We start from the raw sequence: 13,772 nt of genomic DNA on the forward strand, positions 1-13,772 counted from the left end.
TGCGATCGAAGACGAATATGGGTTTGTATGAGTACGTTGTTGACATATTGGTAAGTATGCACACTGAATATTCACTCTGAGACTACACATTTCTTTCTGCATTATATTTTATAACTGAATATTTGTTTTTTCAGCATCTCCTTATGATCAAGCACCAAAAAGTTGTACGACATCTAACCTGGCAAGAAATCGATGAAACGAGGCAAGAGCGCTTGCAAATGAGTTGGCAAACTAAAGAAAACTTCGATGATGGCGGTGTGTTCTTGATGAGGCATATGGAAACTTGGATGGGAGATGAAAGGTCATGGAAGACCGGTTTCACTACTTAGGGGCCGAATCAAAGAAACCAACTAATAGATCTAAGGAAGAAATACACGGTAAAGTTAGTACTTAGCAACTTCAGCAAAAAAAAGGAGGAAATCCGGAAGGAGGTTGATAAGTTCCATGCAATGGATCCTGAAGTTAAAAAGAAAGCAATAAAACAGGCACAATCAACAAAGAGATCTGGGATAGACATTTTCGTTTAATTGAAGCAAGCCATGGATCTATTTTTGGTCTAGTAAGGACATTTTTTGGGTTGTTAGGAGGCTAGGATCTGAATTTTCTCCTATACTTAGGAGTCACTTGTATTGCGTTCATTTTGGTTTGACTAAATTGATGTGTGTTCTTACACGTACCCTATACCTTGTTAAGCTAGGTAATCCATAATCAATTCTGCTTGACAATCAACCTTCGTTGTTTATGCCTGTTTATCGTGCTTCCATGAATCAGTTATGGTGAAACTATTTCATATTGTTCAGGTTTCAAAACTTCAAGGCATGGGTTTTGGCTTGAAAGACTTTGTAACATTTCGCCAATTTTGAAATCTTAATGTACTTATCGCAAAAAATAGGGGAACAAAATCATGTGTAATTACATCGTTCATGTTATTGATGACGTATCATATGTTTAAGGTTAAATATAAAGTTGTTGTTCACATGTTTTACTTTATTTTAACTTACGACTTGTAATCTCTTATGGAAATTCAAGTATATATTAACTTGTTTACTTATATAATATATATGAATTGGATGTTTACTTTCGAAAACACGTTATTTCTACAATAATACCATCTGAAAACTCTATTGCATGAAACATTTTCATCAATAACTGTTGAAAAGATAAAACAATCGATTCAAACATGAATGATGTTCAATAACCTATCAAACCAATAATAAGACCATCAACAATCATAAATTTTGAAGGATTCATGAAATGGTTTCATTAAATTACTGAATCTACCATACCATACAATTTCACAACCATTCAGGAAACAAGATCATCCAAAAAAATTAAATTATGAAACAATTTCATCAATAAAAGTTGATAAGATTAAACAATGAAAAGAAATACGAACGTTCACTAACAAATGAAACCAAAATAATTCGAATAACGAAAACGTTATTTCGTACCGTCGCTTTTTGACGGACAATTGCGAGAATCATGCCAAGCCATTTTCTCACAAGTTATGCACAATCTTTTGGGTTTCTTTGCATTAACGGATGTCCTCTCTGATATACCAACAAGACGCTTCCCTGTTCCACAACCTTTATTACGTATCCCAGTTGGGGGTAAGATATCAACTAATTCAAGTTCGGAAACACATAAAAGCTCCTAAATATCATTTATCTTCCATTCAGTACTTGTCAATATAGGAACATGGATTGAAATTTTCATCACCCCACTGTTCCAATTGGTCCACAAACTTTGCCAACGAATTCTTATCCTTGCGTACACGCCCAATAATAAGATCAAACATTGATACAACCTGGTTGATCATAACTTGCTTCTCAACATCCATTTCACCATATCTGACACGAGCCGACAACAACTCAACGGGAACTAACTCTCTTCTCCAGCGAGGCAAAATATATTTCTCAGGAATAGATTGCACCTCAGAATTTAACATTACCTTAAACGCATGGCGATATAATATGCCATTGCGAACAAAATTGTTGCAACTACAATCAAAAGACTCTTCCCTAATATCATGAACCACCTAGCGTATCTTGAAATAACGGAAAAAAAAAATTAGTAACAAATATTATGAACTCCAATTGTTATCAATTAATGTTAAAATAAAATTCAAAAAATGATCATGACCTTGTATGTAGCTTTCACCTCAGAATTCCTATTCTTATGCGTAATATTGTAAATCTTCTTATCACCAACCTCTAGGACGTCGACAACCCCACAGAACCATACTGCCTTGTTCATTTCTTTTTGTACATAAAAAATCGTTTTCATGTACACATTCGCCGCTTGAGCTTCAATTTTAGATGGTGATAACAATCTAGGTATCGTAGTTCTAGTAGCAACCTCAAGGGACCAGTGTTATTTCCTTTGACTTTCAATGGCATCGTCGAAAGTGTTAAGAAAATAAACAAGATCATTCCAATACTTCGTATAAACATTAAAAAATGCATTAATACTCTCAGACCTGGAAGTCGTTTTCATCAACCCAGACATAGGATAGTCCTTGGAATAGGCCGGAATCCAAGATTCTCTTATTGTATACATTTCTTCAAACCATGAGTGACCCCGTAAGCCATACTCATCCATCATGGCATTCATTTTCCTAAAACAATTCCAGACCTATGTGGACATTTCATACGAGCTTGTCGAATTCGCTTTTGAACAGGGTGCTATGGGATAAATAGTCACTAATCTACATGGTGAAACAAGCACACAATCAAAAAAATAAACAAACCCATGTATACATATACTTTAATTGGGAAAAAATTTCAAGATGAAACGTATCTTAAACAAACATATGTGTACATATATTAGAATTGAGGTAAAAAGATCAAATGGAACATACCTTGTCCTTTAATTTTTTGGTTATGTGCCACATACACAATCGATGGGTAGCATTTGGAAAGGCTATCGTAATTGCTTGTTTGTTACAAACTGTGGCTGCCTACCGTGCGCTTTCATAAACGCCTTCAATACCCATGAGAGATTAATGACATATTCACTCCTAATCAAGGAAGCACCAACCACAACCGATTTTTTGTGATTATCAATTGCGACAAATGGAACAAAAATCATTGCATGTCTGTTACGAAGAAAAAGAAACATCTTAATCTTTGAATGGAAATCAGTAAAACACTTGATAACAAGTAACATGTCAATAGTTAAAAAAATACTTACTTGTTTGACCAAAAAGTAGCGTCAAAAGATATGGTATCTCCAAAATGTTTGTAATTCGATCTCGCCGTTTCATCGGCCCAAAATATTGCAATCAACTCCTTCTCATCATACTTATATTCAAAAAAAAAAAAAATTCGGGCAATGTTCATGCCTTTTTCTCATTTTGTTTATTAACATCTGTGCATCTTTGTTACCAACGAAGAGCACAATGTCTCTTTTAAAGTTAATATGATCCCTAGCTGTCCCACCTATTGATTCTAACCCCCCTTTAATTGCCAATTGCATCCTGCGTGATTGAGTGATACCAACTTTAGAACTAGATGTGTGATAAACATTTTTACGATCCTTGTAATCAAGTTGGCGTCTGGAACGAGAGAACATCATTTCATCAGGACGACAAAGCATATGATTATGAGTTTCAACAAACTTATAAACCTCGTAATGGCCACTCTTTTTCACGTAGTGTACCTTAAGGCATGCTTTACAACCATTCCGCTTGAAATTTGTATTACGCCTTCTCCTATCACTAGAAGAAGCTTCTAAAGAATCAAATTCCTTTTTCAATGGAATACCTTCCTTGCTATAAGCAAAATATTGGGTTTCCACTCCATCCAGTTCATTTTTTTGTTTGACGATTGGATGTCAAACCCAACAATATCCGCATACTTCCTATACATAATTTCCACAGACTAACCGAGAAAAAAAATCCCCAACCTTTGGACAACTATTACAATAAAACTTTAGGAACCCATAACTCTGACCCCCGGTGATTCTCCCATTTCTTGCGATAATTCATCTAACAAGTAAAAATAGAGAATTAAAAATAGAGATACATATGAACTTTAACACGAGGGATATCCCAATAAACGATGAAACATATAAAGAATTATACATTTTCAAAATTTAATGAAAAAACTAGTTAACTGAATATTTTATTTCACTCAGTGAAACTTTTGTCTTGCATAAAACGTTTCGAAATATTAATAAATTTAATTCATTAGAAAAATTGTTTTCCTAGTTAATATTGAACATGAAATTAGTTTCATTAGTTATCCCACATACGTTTCTGTCAAGGAAATGAAATCGGAATTCATATTGTCATCTAATTTAATAAATAACGGAAACATAACTTTAAACAATGACTACAAGAACATAACTAAATTCGGACATCCTACGAAATAATGATTACACAAACATTTACTATGAAAAACATTCAATGTAACAACCATGACAAATATTAGACAAACATTCATATTCAAAAAAGAACATCAACATAATAATTAATATAAAGAAGAATTACCATCACATTCATCTCCATTTGATATAACATTATTGGATTTGTTAATCATTTCATTGGAACTAATACCTCCACTCATATCACCCATTGTTGTAGAGGACCGTAATTTCTAAAGATGAAACAATATGATTCTTTACAACCTCCAATCTTTAAATACAAACAATTTGTATGATTCTATAATCGAGGTAACAAGATCGTGGATATCCTAATATTAATGAAATAAAATCATTGTTTTAAAAACTCTATATATCATTTTATAATTACAAAGTATCTAACCAAAAATGTTAGAATAATCTGAAAAATTATATGTTTGATAAAAATTATCTTCATTTTATGTCTAAATATTATAAATAAAATAACATCCACCTTAAAAATAGATCCAAGAAAGGACCAATAAAATTAGGTATATCCTAATAAATTATGAAACATAAAATATACTATAATCAACAAAAAATAATCAAACCTTTTGAATATTAAAACAAATATTTTGTATTATTAAATGAATGAATGAAACTGTTTCACCGTTTATAGAACGAACTCACGTGACTCCTTGTCACCTACAATGAAAGACGGACCGATTGTTATGTAGTGCTGAACAATAATTGCAAACTATTTCATTAACGGTTATTAAAGTAGTATTGGACAATTAATAATTTCTAATCAAAATAACTTTAAAACAAGGGATATCCTAATAAACGATGAAACATATAAAGAGTGAAACATTTTTAAGAATTTAATGAAACATTTTGAAAACTGAATATTTTTTTATTTAATGAACGTTTTTCATGAATAAAACGTTCCGAAATATTAATAAATTAAATTCATCAGTGAAATTATGTTCATGGTCATTATTGAACATGACATTCGTTTCATTACGCAGTACATATATTTTTTGAATGAAACGAAATCAGATTTCATATTCTACTGCTTTTACAATTCATATTTTAATAAGTATAATTTAATAAAATAATAAAAACTATTAATGGTAAAAAATTTATATTAAGAAAAAATGATTTACCACCTCTATATTAGACGTTTCCATTATTATGTTTCCATAATTAACAGTATTTATAATCTTCCAATATTAATCAATATACAATCAAATGGCCATTATACCCTTACTTATTAAAATTAAAGAAAAAAAATGGAATTTTCCTATTGATCGAAAGTGGTTTGCATAGTTTTCATGAATTGAGCGGTTTGTAACGTAACCTGCCCCCCCCCCCTCTCTCTCTCTCTCTCTCTATATATATATATATATATATATATATATATATATAAGTAAAACCTTGGGGTGATGAGGTGACACCATGAGAATTATAAAAGTAAAACCTTGCGGTTATGAGGTGGTACAGTGAGAATTGAGTATTCTCAAATGGTGAACTGTAGTTGAGTTTAAGTTGTCCCACATTGGTAAAAAGTTGAAAGATTTGAACAAAATAAAATGTATACAAAGATGGATCGGTGCATTTGTGTCGATTCATGAGGTTTGCCTCATAGAGTTGTCTTTCTTTAGATGACCCTTTTTAAAATCTATAACCATGATTGAGATGAAAACCAACCAAATGGAAAAACAAACTTTATCTTTATATATATAAAAGAAAACCTTGGGGTATCGAGGTGATACTATGAGAATTGAGTATTTGCATGTGGTGAATTGTGGTTGAGTTCTAGTTCTTATTAAAGGTTCTAAAGTTTCTTGTATTTGTATATTCAAGAATTAGAGACCCAGGTTCAAGAATTGCTCAATCGAGACGAGATCCGGACGAAGGAGCATGAGGAGATAATGCGGAAGTTTACCCAATATCAGTAGTTTTCACCACCCTCGCCACCATAGTTTTGATATTTTGGTTGGGAACTCATATCATCGAACAATCATACTTTCCTTGAACAATTTGTTAATTCCATCCAAACAATCATATTGCGGTTTAGTTAATGTATGATATTTGGTTTACGATTTTAGCACTTTTAGTAGTTTTTCTATATTTACATGATTTACAAATTTCAAATAATTACAAACAAGATCCTTTTTCCTGGACAATAGATTAGTGGCAGACTAATCCGCTAATAATTTTATTGTTTATGAAAAATAATCATTTAAATAATTAAATTACCAGTGGATTATCCACTGATAACTTAATCTTAATTACTAATTCAATTAGTTATGTCAAGGAAGTTGAAAACGTAAAAAAAAACCAGTGGCAGATTTTCGATGACCGGAATCCGCATAAACGGTCAATCCGCCAGAAAGTCTGCACATTTTTTGTCAGATTTTTCTGCTGGGAAAATTCCCCTCTTTAATAGTGAGAGTCAAGCGCCCTCCAAGTTAGATTGAACGAGCTTTCCAATATGCCATTTTTACTTTAAAGTTTTCAACAATAGGTTACCAGTTTTCCACCCGACTCATATTTTGCCAAATTGGAGGATCCAAATATGTGAAAGGCAAACACCTGGAAAGAAAGAAGGTGGTCGCCTTGGGATTGGTTAACTCGCTGGTTAACTCGCATAGCGGGTTGGATATTCATGTTAATGGAAAAAAAACACCTGGAAGCACAACCAAGACCAAGAGCCATCAGTTATACCTCATCTCCTTGTACACCCAAGCCATATAGTTTGTTTTCGCAAAACTTCTCGGAAGCAATTTAAAATCCCCATCACAACTCTCAACTTTTTTAAACTCCATTTGCAGAAGAACAACGAGTCATCAACAAACTGTGGTCGAAAATTCTTACTTCTTTGGGCCAAACTGCGATAACCTTGAAAACATCATGGTTCTAAATAATTCGTTATGGCATTGTTATGATATCAAGGCTTGGGTTTGCCATTGCGTTGAACCTCATGCCTCTACTCTAAGGCTTGGCTTGCACTGTAACGCGTTATGGCACATTGCGACACGTTATATATGATGCCTTATTTTGTAAGGTGTGGGGCTACTTTGATATATAATTAGAGCGATAAATGATAATTATGTATGAAACATATGACTTAAATAAACATAAAAGTGAACTTAAAAAAATTAAAACCTTAAATAGGTACTCACATTCCCGTATACAAAAGTTGAACACGAATTCTTTGAAACTTGAAAAAAGTAGTGAGTAGAGATTCAAAATATTTAATCTCGATTTTGCACTGTTGGTATCACTTTCTATAAGCTATATCTATTTGATATCAATGGCTTTTCTTTTCTTTTAGTTTTATTACTTTATATAATTTAATTTGTTTGAAAGTATTATTCAAAATATTAACACATACAAGGGTGCAGGGATGGGTGTGTGCGTGCGTGCATGCGCAAGCGTGTGCTGCCTTAGGGCACGCCTTGAAAAACACCATGGTCTCGCCGTAACTCGTAAAGCTTGAGGCTTGACCTTGTTGTTACGCCACGCCTCACGTCAATTAGAACCTTGAGGAATACCATTATCCAAAGCCTCTTGGATAGCAACGTTTATCCCCTAGGCGACAATTAGAAAGAGAAAGGAGATAAAGGATCTCCTTGACGAAATGCAGAAACTAAGTCCATCGTGTTGTTTCATATAAAATCATCAAATAAACCTAGTAAATATCATACAAAATAAGGTTGGAGAAGGACATGATATATGCAAATTCTATCTTTACTCAACGAGTAGAGAAGTTGTTTTTGTTTAAAAATGGTTGCTCCATATGTATATATAGATAATGAATTTTCTTTTCATTATAAATCCATTTACAAATATAGGGGAGGCTGGACTCGTCTCAAGTTTAAAGGGCTTTAAAGATGCACCTGTTGTGCATTGAAATTAAACACGTCGAAAGTAAATTTCATTTGGAAAAATGTATTTATTTCCAAATTGATAGTTGAATTTCCTCCAAGTCAAACTATGTTGACTTCTCCGCCAGCTCAAAATACGACTTTACAGACCTTTGATCCAATTTTTGTTCAAAAGTGTTAATGCAGTTTATTCGTAAAATTTCCTAGGCCTGTGTTTGTTGCCAATTACTTAATCTCTTTAATACATGCATGCTATAGAATATCATGTTATCATGTAACAAAATATACAATGATTTGAGGTTAATCTATGACATAATTAGATTCATGATTCATGATATTACCACAAATCTAGACCCAATCAACCAACCAATCAAGATCTATCTCCAATGCATCAAGTGCAAATGCAGACAAGTTGCAAAAACTTACAGCAATGTGTTGTACTCCTTGATCAATATAAACAATTTTCTATTGTAAATTTGTAATTAAACCAACATTTCGTTTTGAATCTTGATTTCACCAGTAATCTCCACATGAACACTTCCCATCTTTGAAATAATGAAATCTTCGCACATCCCTTACGATGATCTCCCTCTCCACGACCCTAGAAATGAACTTGGTTGCAGAATGGCAATCGTTGCAAACTCTAAGGTTTTTAGCAACTCGAATCGGAACTCCAGGTGGCGTGTTCAGTAACCCAAATGCTATTGCCAACCGTTCACTGTGGCCACATAACAGATTCTCCTTTTCCTCCTCGTTTACGTTGTGAAGAACGCATGATGTATCGGGCACGTAACCTTCCTGTTTCAATCTCTCCAATAAGGTTTCAAGATAGCCCTGGATTTGCTTGCTTTGTGGGTGTGATGAATCCCCAGCTACAAATTTATGAACTTCATCATTAAGCTCGATCCAACTGCAGCCCGGTTCTTTCTTTACTCCATTTCTGATCATATTCTTCCTCACTTTGGTTGCTTCCTCCCACAATCCCACAGATGAGTAGATGTTGGAGAGGAGAACATAGTGGCTAGCTACATCTGGTTCCAATAGGAGTAGATTGTGGGCTGCAATCTCTCCTAGTTCCACATTTTGATGAATCCAGCAAGCACCAAGTAAGCTACTCCAAGCACCCACTTTGTTGAACAATGGAGGCATGCTGTTAATGAGCTTGTGGGCTTCGGCTAACTGACCAGCTCGACCAAGCAAATCAACCACACATCCATAGTGATCTTCGGTTGGGTCAACCCCATATTCGTCTTTCATTCTATGGAACAAGTTTCGGCCTTCATCTACCATTCCTGAATGGCTACATGCTGCAAAAAGTGAAATGAAGGTCACCACGTTGGGCTTGACTTCGGCCACCATGCTTTCGAGAAGCGATAGAGCTATATCTCCTTTTCCGTGCATACCGTAAGCCATGAACATAACGTTCCACGTGATCACGTTTCTAATGGGCATCGAATCGAACACCCTTCTGGCTAAGTTTAAGCAGCCGCATTTTGCGTACATATCGGTTAGTGCACTTCCTACAGCAACATCTGATGCTAATAGATTTCTAACAGCATAAGCATGGATTTCTTTCCCTTTTGCTAGAGCTGCTAAGGCTGCACAACCTGGAAGAACTGTCATTAGTGTTATTGAATTTGGTTTACACGTAATCTTTTTGACATCAATTTGATCGTCTGTTTCATCTCTTTGTTTCATCTTGTGAAGCAGATCTAAGGCGTGTTCATGACATCCAGAAACCACATATCCAGTGATCATTGTGTTCCAAGAAACTGGATCTTTAATCTCCATGCTGTCAAATATGTTTCTTGCAATATCAATCTTCCCCATCCTACAGTACAAGTCCATTAGAGCGTTTCGCACATAACCATCTCCTGCAAACCCCAATTTCACAACGTACCCATGCATGCCTTCTTTGTCACGAAAAGCTTCACAGTGCACGGAAGCTGGTAATACGCTCGCCATTGTTGTAGGGTTAGGAAAAAGTCCTGAAAACTCCATCATTTCCAGGAAAAGCATTAACGCTTGATCGTAAAAACCATTTTGAGTATAACCAGCAAGCATAGCATTCCAATTTGCAAGACTCGTGTTTACAACACCATTAAAAACTCTACGACCAATGGCAACTTCTCGGCAATTGCAGTACATGTCAACTAAAGCACTACACACATATGAATTTTTGATCAAATCACTGTTTCGTATTGCAAAAGCATGAATTTCCTTCCCATGATTTAATAACTCCAAATGGGAGCAAGCAGGAAGAACACTTGAAATTGTGACTCCATCAGGCTTCATCCCTTCAAGAATCATGAGTTGGAAGACGGCCATAGCATCCTCAAACCGATCTTTCTGTGAGAGTGAGCTTATCATGGTGTTCCAAGAAACCATATTTTTTCCATCAAACATCTCAAATAGTGATACTGAATCTTCAATCCTTCCAAGTTTTGCATACATAGACATCAAAGAATTGTTTGTAAAAGCCATACTCTCCCCAACCCTCAAATTGTAAGCATGAACTTGCTTCCCAAGCATGACACCACGACGATTTTCCAAATTCGAACAAGCAAGTGCCATGCTCACCAAAGTAAACGAATTCGGTTCAACTCCCTCAAACTGCATTCCCCTAAACATATCCAACGCAAGCTCCCATTCCTCCAACCTACATAATGAAGCTATCAAAGTGTTCCATGACACTTTATCTCTTTCAGTAATTCTATCGAACACCTTGAGGACGTCACTCAAACCCCCACATTTCCCATACATATTCAGCAGTGTATTCGCAACCGTCACTGAAGATGCGTCGTACCCAAGTTTAACTACAGCACCATGGACCTGTTCACCCAAATTCAACTCCTGAATTTCTGTAACTGCTTTTAAAACTGCCGGGAAAGCGAAGTTGTCGGGCCGGTAACCGGCGGTTGTCATGTTGATGTAGGACAAAATGGCTTCTTGGAAGTTGCCGGAGCGAGTGTGAGATCGAAGTTGTTCGACCCATGAGCGTGAATCTGATGTGGATTTTGGAATTGATGAAGGGGTTTTGGGGGAAAACCCGAAATTGTGGTTTTTGCTGATGGGTTTGGGTTGTTGGTGGTTCGTTTGAATAGGGTGAGAGACGGTCAATGCGGACATTGGTGGTTGAACTCAAAGCCTCTTTCCCTCTTTTTCACAGAGAAAAGAGGAAAGATGGATCGATTATTGATCCAAAACCTTTCTAATCTCATCCACAAACAAAATCTTGATGGCTCATATCCACCCACAATTGTCCATCATGAAAGATAACAAAAAGGGGTATTCATGTTTTGGATATTTTAATTAAATGTAAATGTAAATGTAAATGTTGATGACTTGATACTGAGACATTTTAATTTGTTTTGGATGAAGTTCTTAATTTCTTATGATTTTAGGTTCAATTACGAGCAAGAAAAGAACCATCGATTCTTTTTTCAGACGAAAAGAAGACGTTAATGACCCACAACCAAATCTTCAAAAATGATAATCTTGTGGATGTTGTAGATATGGAAGAGAATATTAGAGTTGAACCTGAAAAAAATGACGTGTCCAATTTGGGGAATATCAACGTAGATTCTTTGATTTGTGATCCGGGCTCACGACCTTCAATCCTAAGTTATCCAAGTAATCAACGTGATGAAATTAGGCGAGCATATATTAAACTTGGACCATATCAACTTCATAAATTGAAATATTTTTTTAGTCCAACTGGTCCAAGTGGTAATATGCAGAGTTTTCAAGTAACTTGGTTTAAGAATTTTTGGTGGTTAGAATATTCAGAGAAAAATGACGTTGCATTTTGCTTTCCTTGCTATCTTTTCAATAAAAAAGCCTATTAGACGAGTTGGCTCTGATAGATTTATCGTAGCATGGTTCATAATTGGAAAAAAGTGAATTGTGGAAAAGATTATTCGTTCGTCATTCATGAAGGTAAGACCCCGACCTTAGCACATAATTTTTCTATTAGATGTTATGAAGATTTGAAAAACCAATTGTGTTACATAGAGAATGTGATAGAGAAGCAAACTACACAACAAGTTATTGATAGTAGATTGTGCCTTAAAATTTCTATTGAGGCTATTAGATGGCTCACCTTTCAATCGTCTGCTTTAAGGGGCCATCATGAGTGTCAAATTTTTGAATTGATAAAGTTTATTGCTTATTATAACAAGAATGTTGATAATGTCCTATTGGAAAATGCTCCTCAAAGTGCAAAGTATACGTCACCAGATATTCAGAAAGAAATACTACGTGTCTATGCTACAAATGTACAACAAGCAATCAGTGATGAGATTGGAACGAAAATTTTTTGTTTGATAGTTGACGAGTGCTCGTCGGTTTATTCAACTTTAAATTTCAACACACAAATAGAACTCGGCGCAAGTATACACCTTGAACTACTGTCATCTCGTAACAAGTAATAATGGTAAAGTACCAGATATCGTTCCCACAGAAATACCTTTGCAAAGTTCTTCAAAAGTCCAGTCTATAAAAACTAATTTCAGATGGCGAAACGAGAGATCTGATTTATCTAAAATTGGGAGGTATAATTAGCAACTACGAAAATATCAGTCGTAGAAAAAAGCACAAGGTGCAAAGGTTGATCAAGACACTAAACAAATGATTTAGCAAAAAAGGTGACATAGCATTCTTGTCATAATTATCTAAAATCAATAAATGATTTTATATAACTGTCACAGTATCAACTATCGGGTCAGACGRCCTCCCAAGAGTACACACCGGTCAACGTGCTATCGATACGATATCATTTATGTTAGACGTCGTGAATCCTAGCACAACACAGTGTTACCATCCTACACCGTAGGAGTATAACATTTGTCAGACACTAAGGCTATTTATAGCCTTCTCCTATTATCTCAGGTTTTTTTGTTTGTCTTAACTCTGAAAGTCAATGCATTTTCATACACAAAATCAATTGTCAATTAATTTTAATGTAATCTTCAATGAAATATTAATCACCTGAAACAAATAATAGACTATAATGCTAATAAGACACATTTGTACTTTCACATCGGCTTTGGTCTTAATTTTTTCTTACACCCCAAGCTAAGGCGTTTAACCCATCATCGCTCGGTTTCTTCTCACGAATGATGTAAAGACTGAAAAATAAATAACTGATACGGAAAAGTAAATTACAGAAATTAAATTGTGAGAAATTAAAATACTGGAATGCAAAGTACTAAAAATTAAATTACAGAAATATAAATGACTTGAAGTAAATTGCTGGAAATTAAAATGCAGAAAATTAAATTGCTGTAAAGTGCATAAATTAAAAGACTGAAATATAAAGGACTGAAATTAAAATATTAATAACAGACTATAATGCTAATAAGACATCTTTGTACTTTCACATCGGCTTTGGTCTTAATTTTCCCTTGCACCCCAAGCTAAGGCGTTTAGCCCATCATCGCTCGGTTTCTTCTCGCGAAGGATGTAAAGACTGAAAAATAAATAACTGATACGGAAAAGTAAATTGCAGAAATTAAATTGTGAGAAATTAAAATACTG

General features: G+C 34.8%; 2 protein-coding genes across 2 annotated transcripts; both read right to left on the minus strand.

Moving 5' to 3' along the window:
• Positions 1-1,440: 1,440 nt before the first annotated feature.
• On the minus strand, positions 1,441-4,577 carry LOC112505986. Its single transcript, XM_025110019.1, has 10 exons — positions 4,493-4,577; positions 4,388-4,392; positions 3,924-3,988; positions 3,391-3,772; positions 3,193-3,302; positions 2,951-3,097; positions 2,480-2,617; positions 1,952-2,047; positions 1,720-1,850; positions 1,441-1,622 (listed from the first exon to the last, which is right to left on the minus strand). Exons 1-10 carry the CDS (start codon positions 4,575-4,577, stop codon positions 1,441-1,443), a joined length of 1,341 nt encoding a protein of 446 aa, XP_024965787.1.
• A 4,008-nt stretch (positions 4,578-8,585) lies between these two features.
• On the minus strand, positions 8,586-11,364 carry LOC112506866 (pentatricopeptide repeat-containing protein At3g57430, chloroplastic). The gene has a single exon (XM_025111170.1). It carries the CDS (start codon positions 11,361-11,363, stop codon positions 8,748-8,750), a length of 2,616 nt encoding a protein of 871 aa, XP_024966938.1. The 5' UTR covers position 11,364; the 3' UTR covers positions 8,586-8,747.
• Positions 11,365-13,772: the final 2,408 nt, after the last annotated feature.

This window comes from Cynara cardunculus, assembly GCF_001531365.2.
Source record: "Cynara cardunculus var. scolymus isolate 2C chromosome LG 2, CcrdV1, whole genome shotgun sequence".
Classification (NCBI taxonomy): domain Eukaryota; kingdom Viridiplantae; phylum Streptophyta; class Magnoliopsida; order Asterales; family Asteraceae; genus Cynara; species Cynara cardunculus.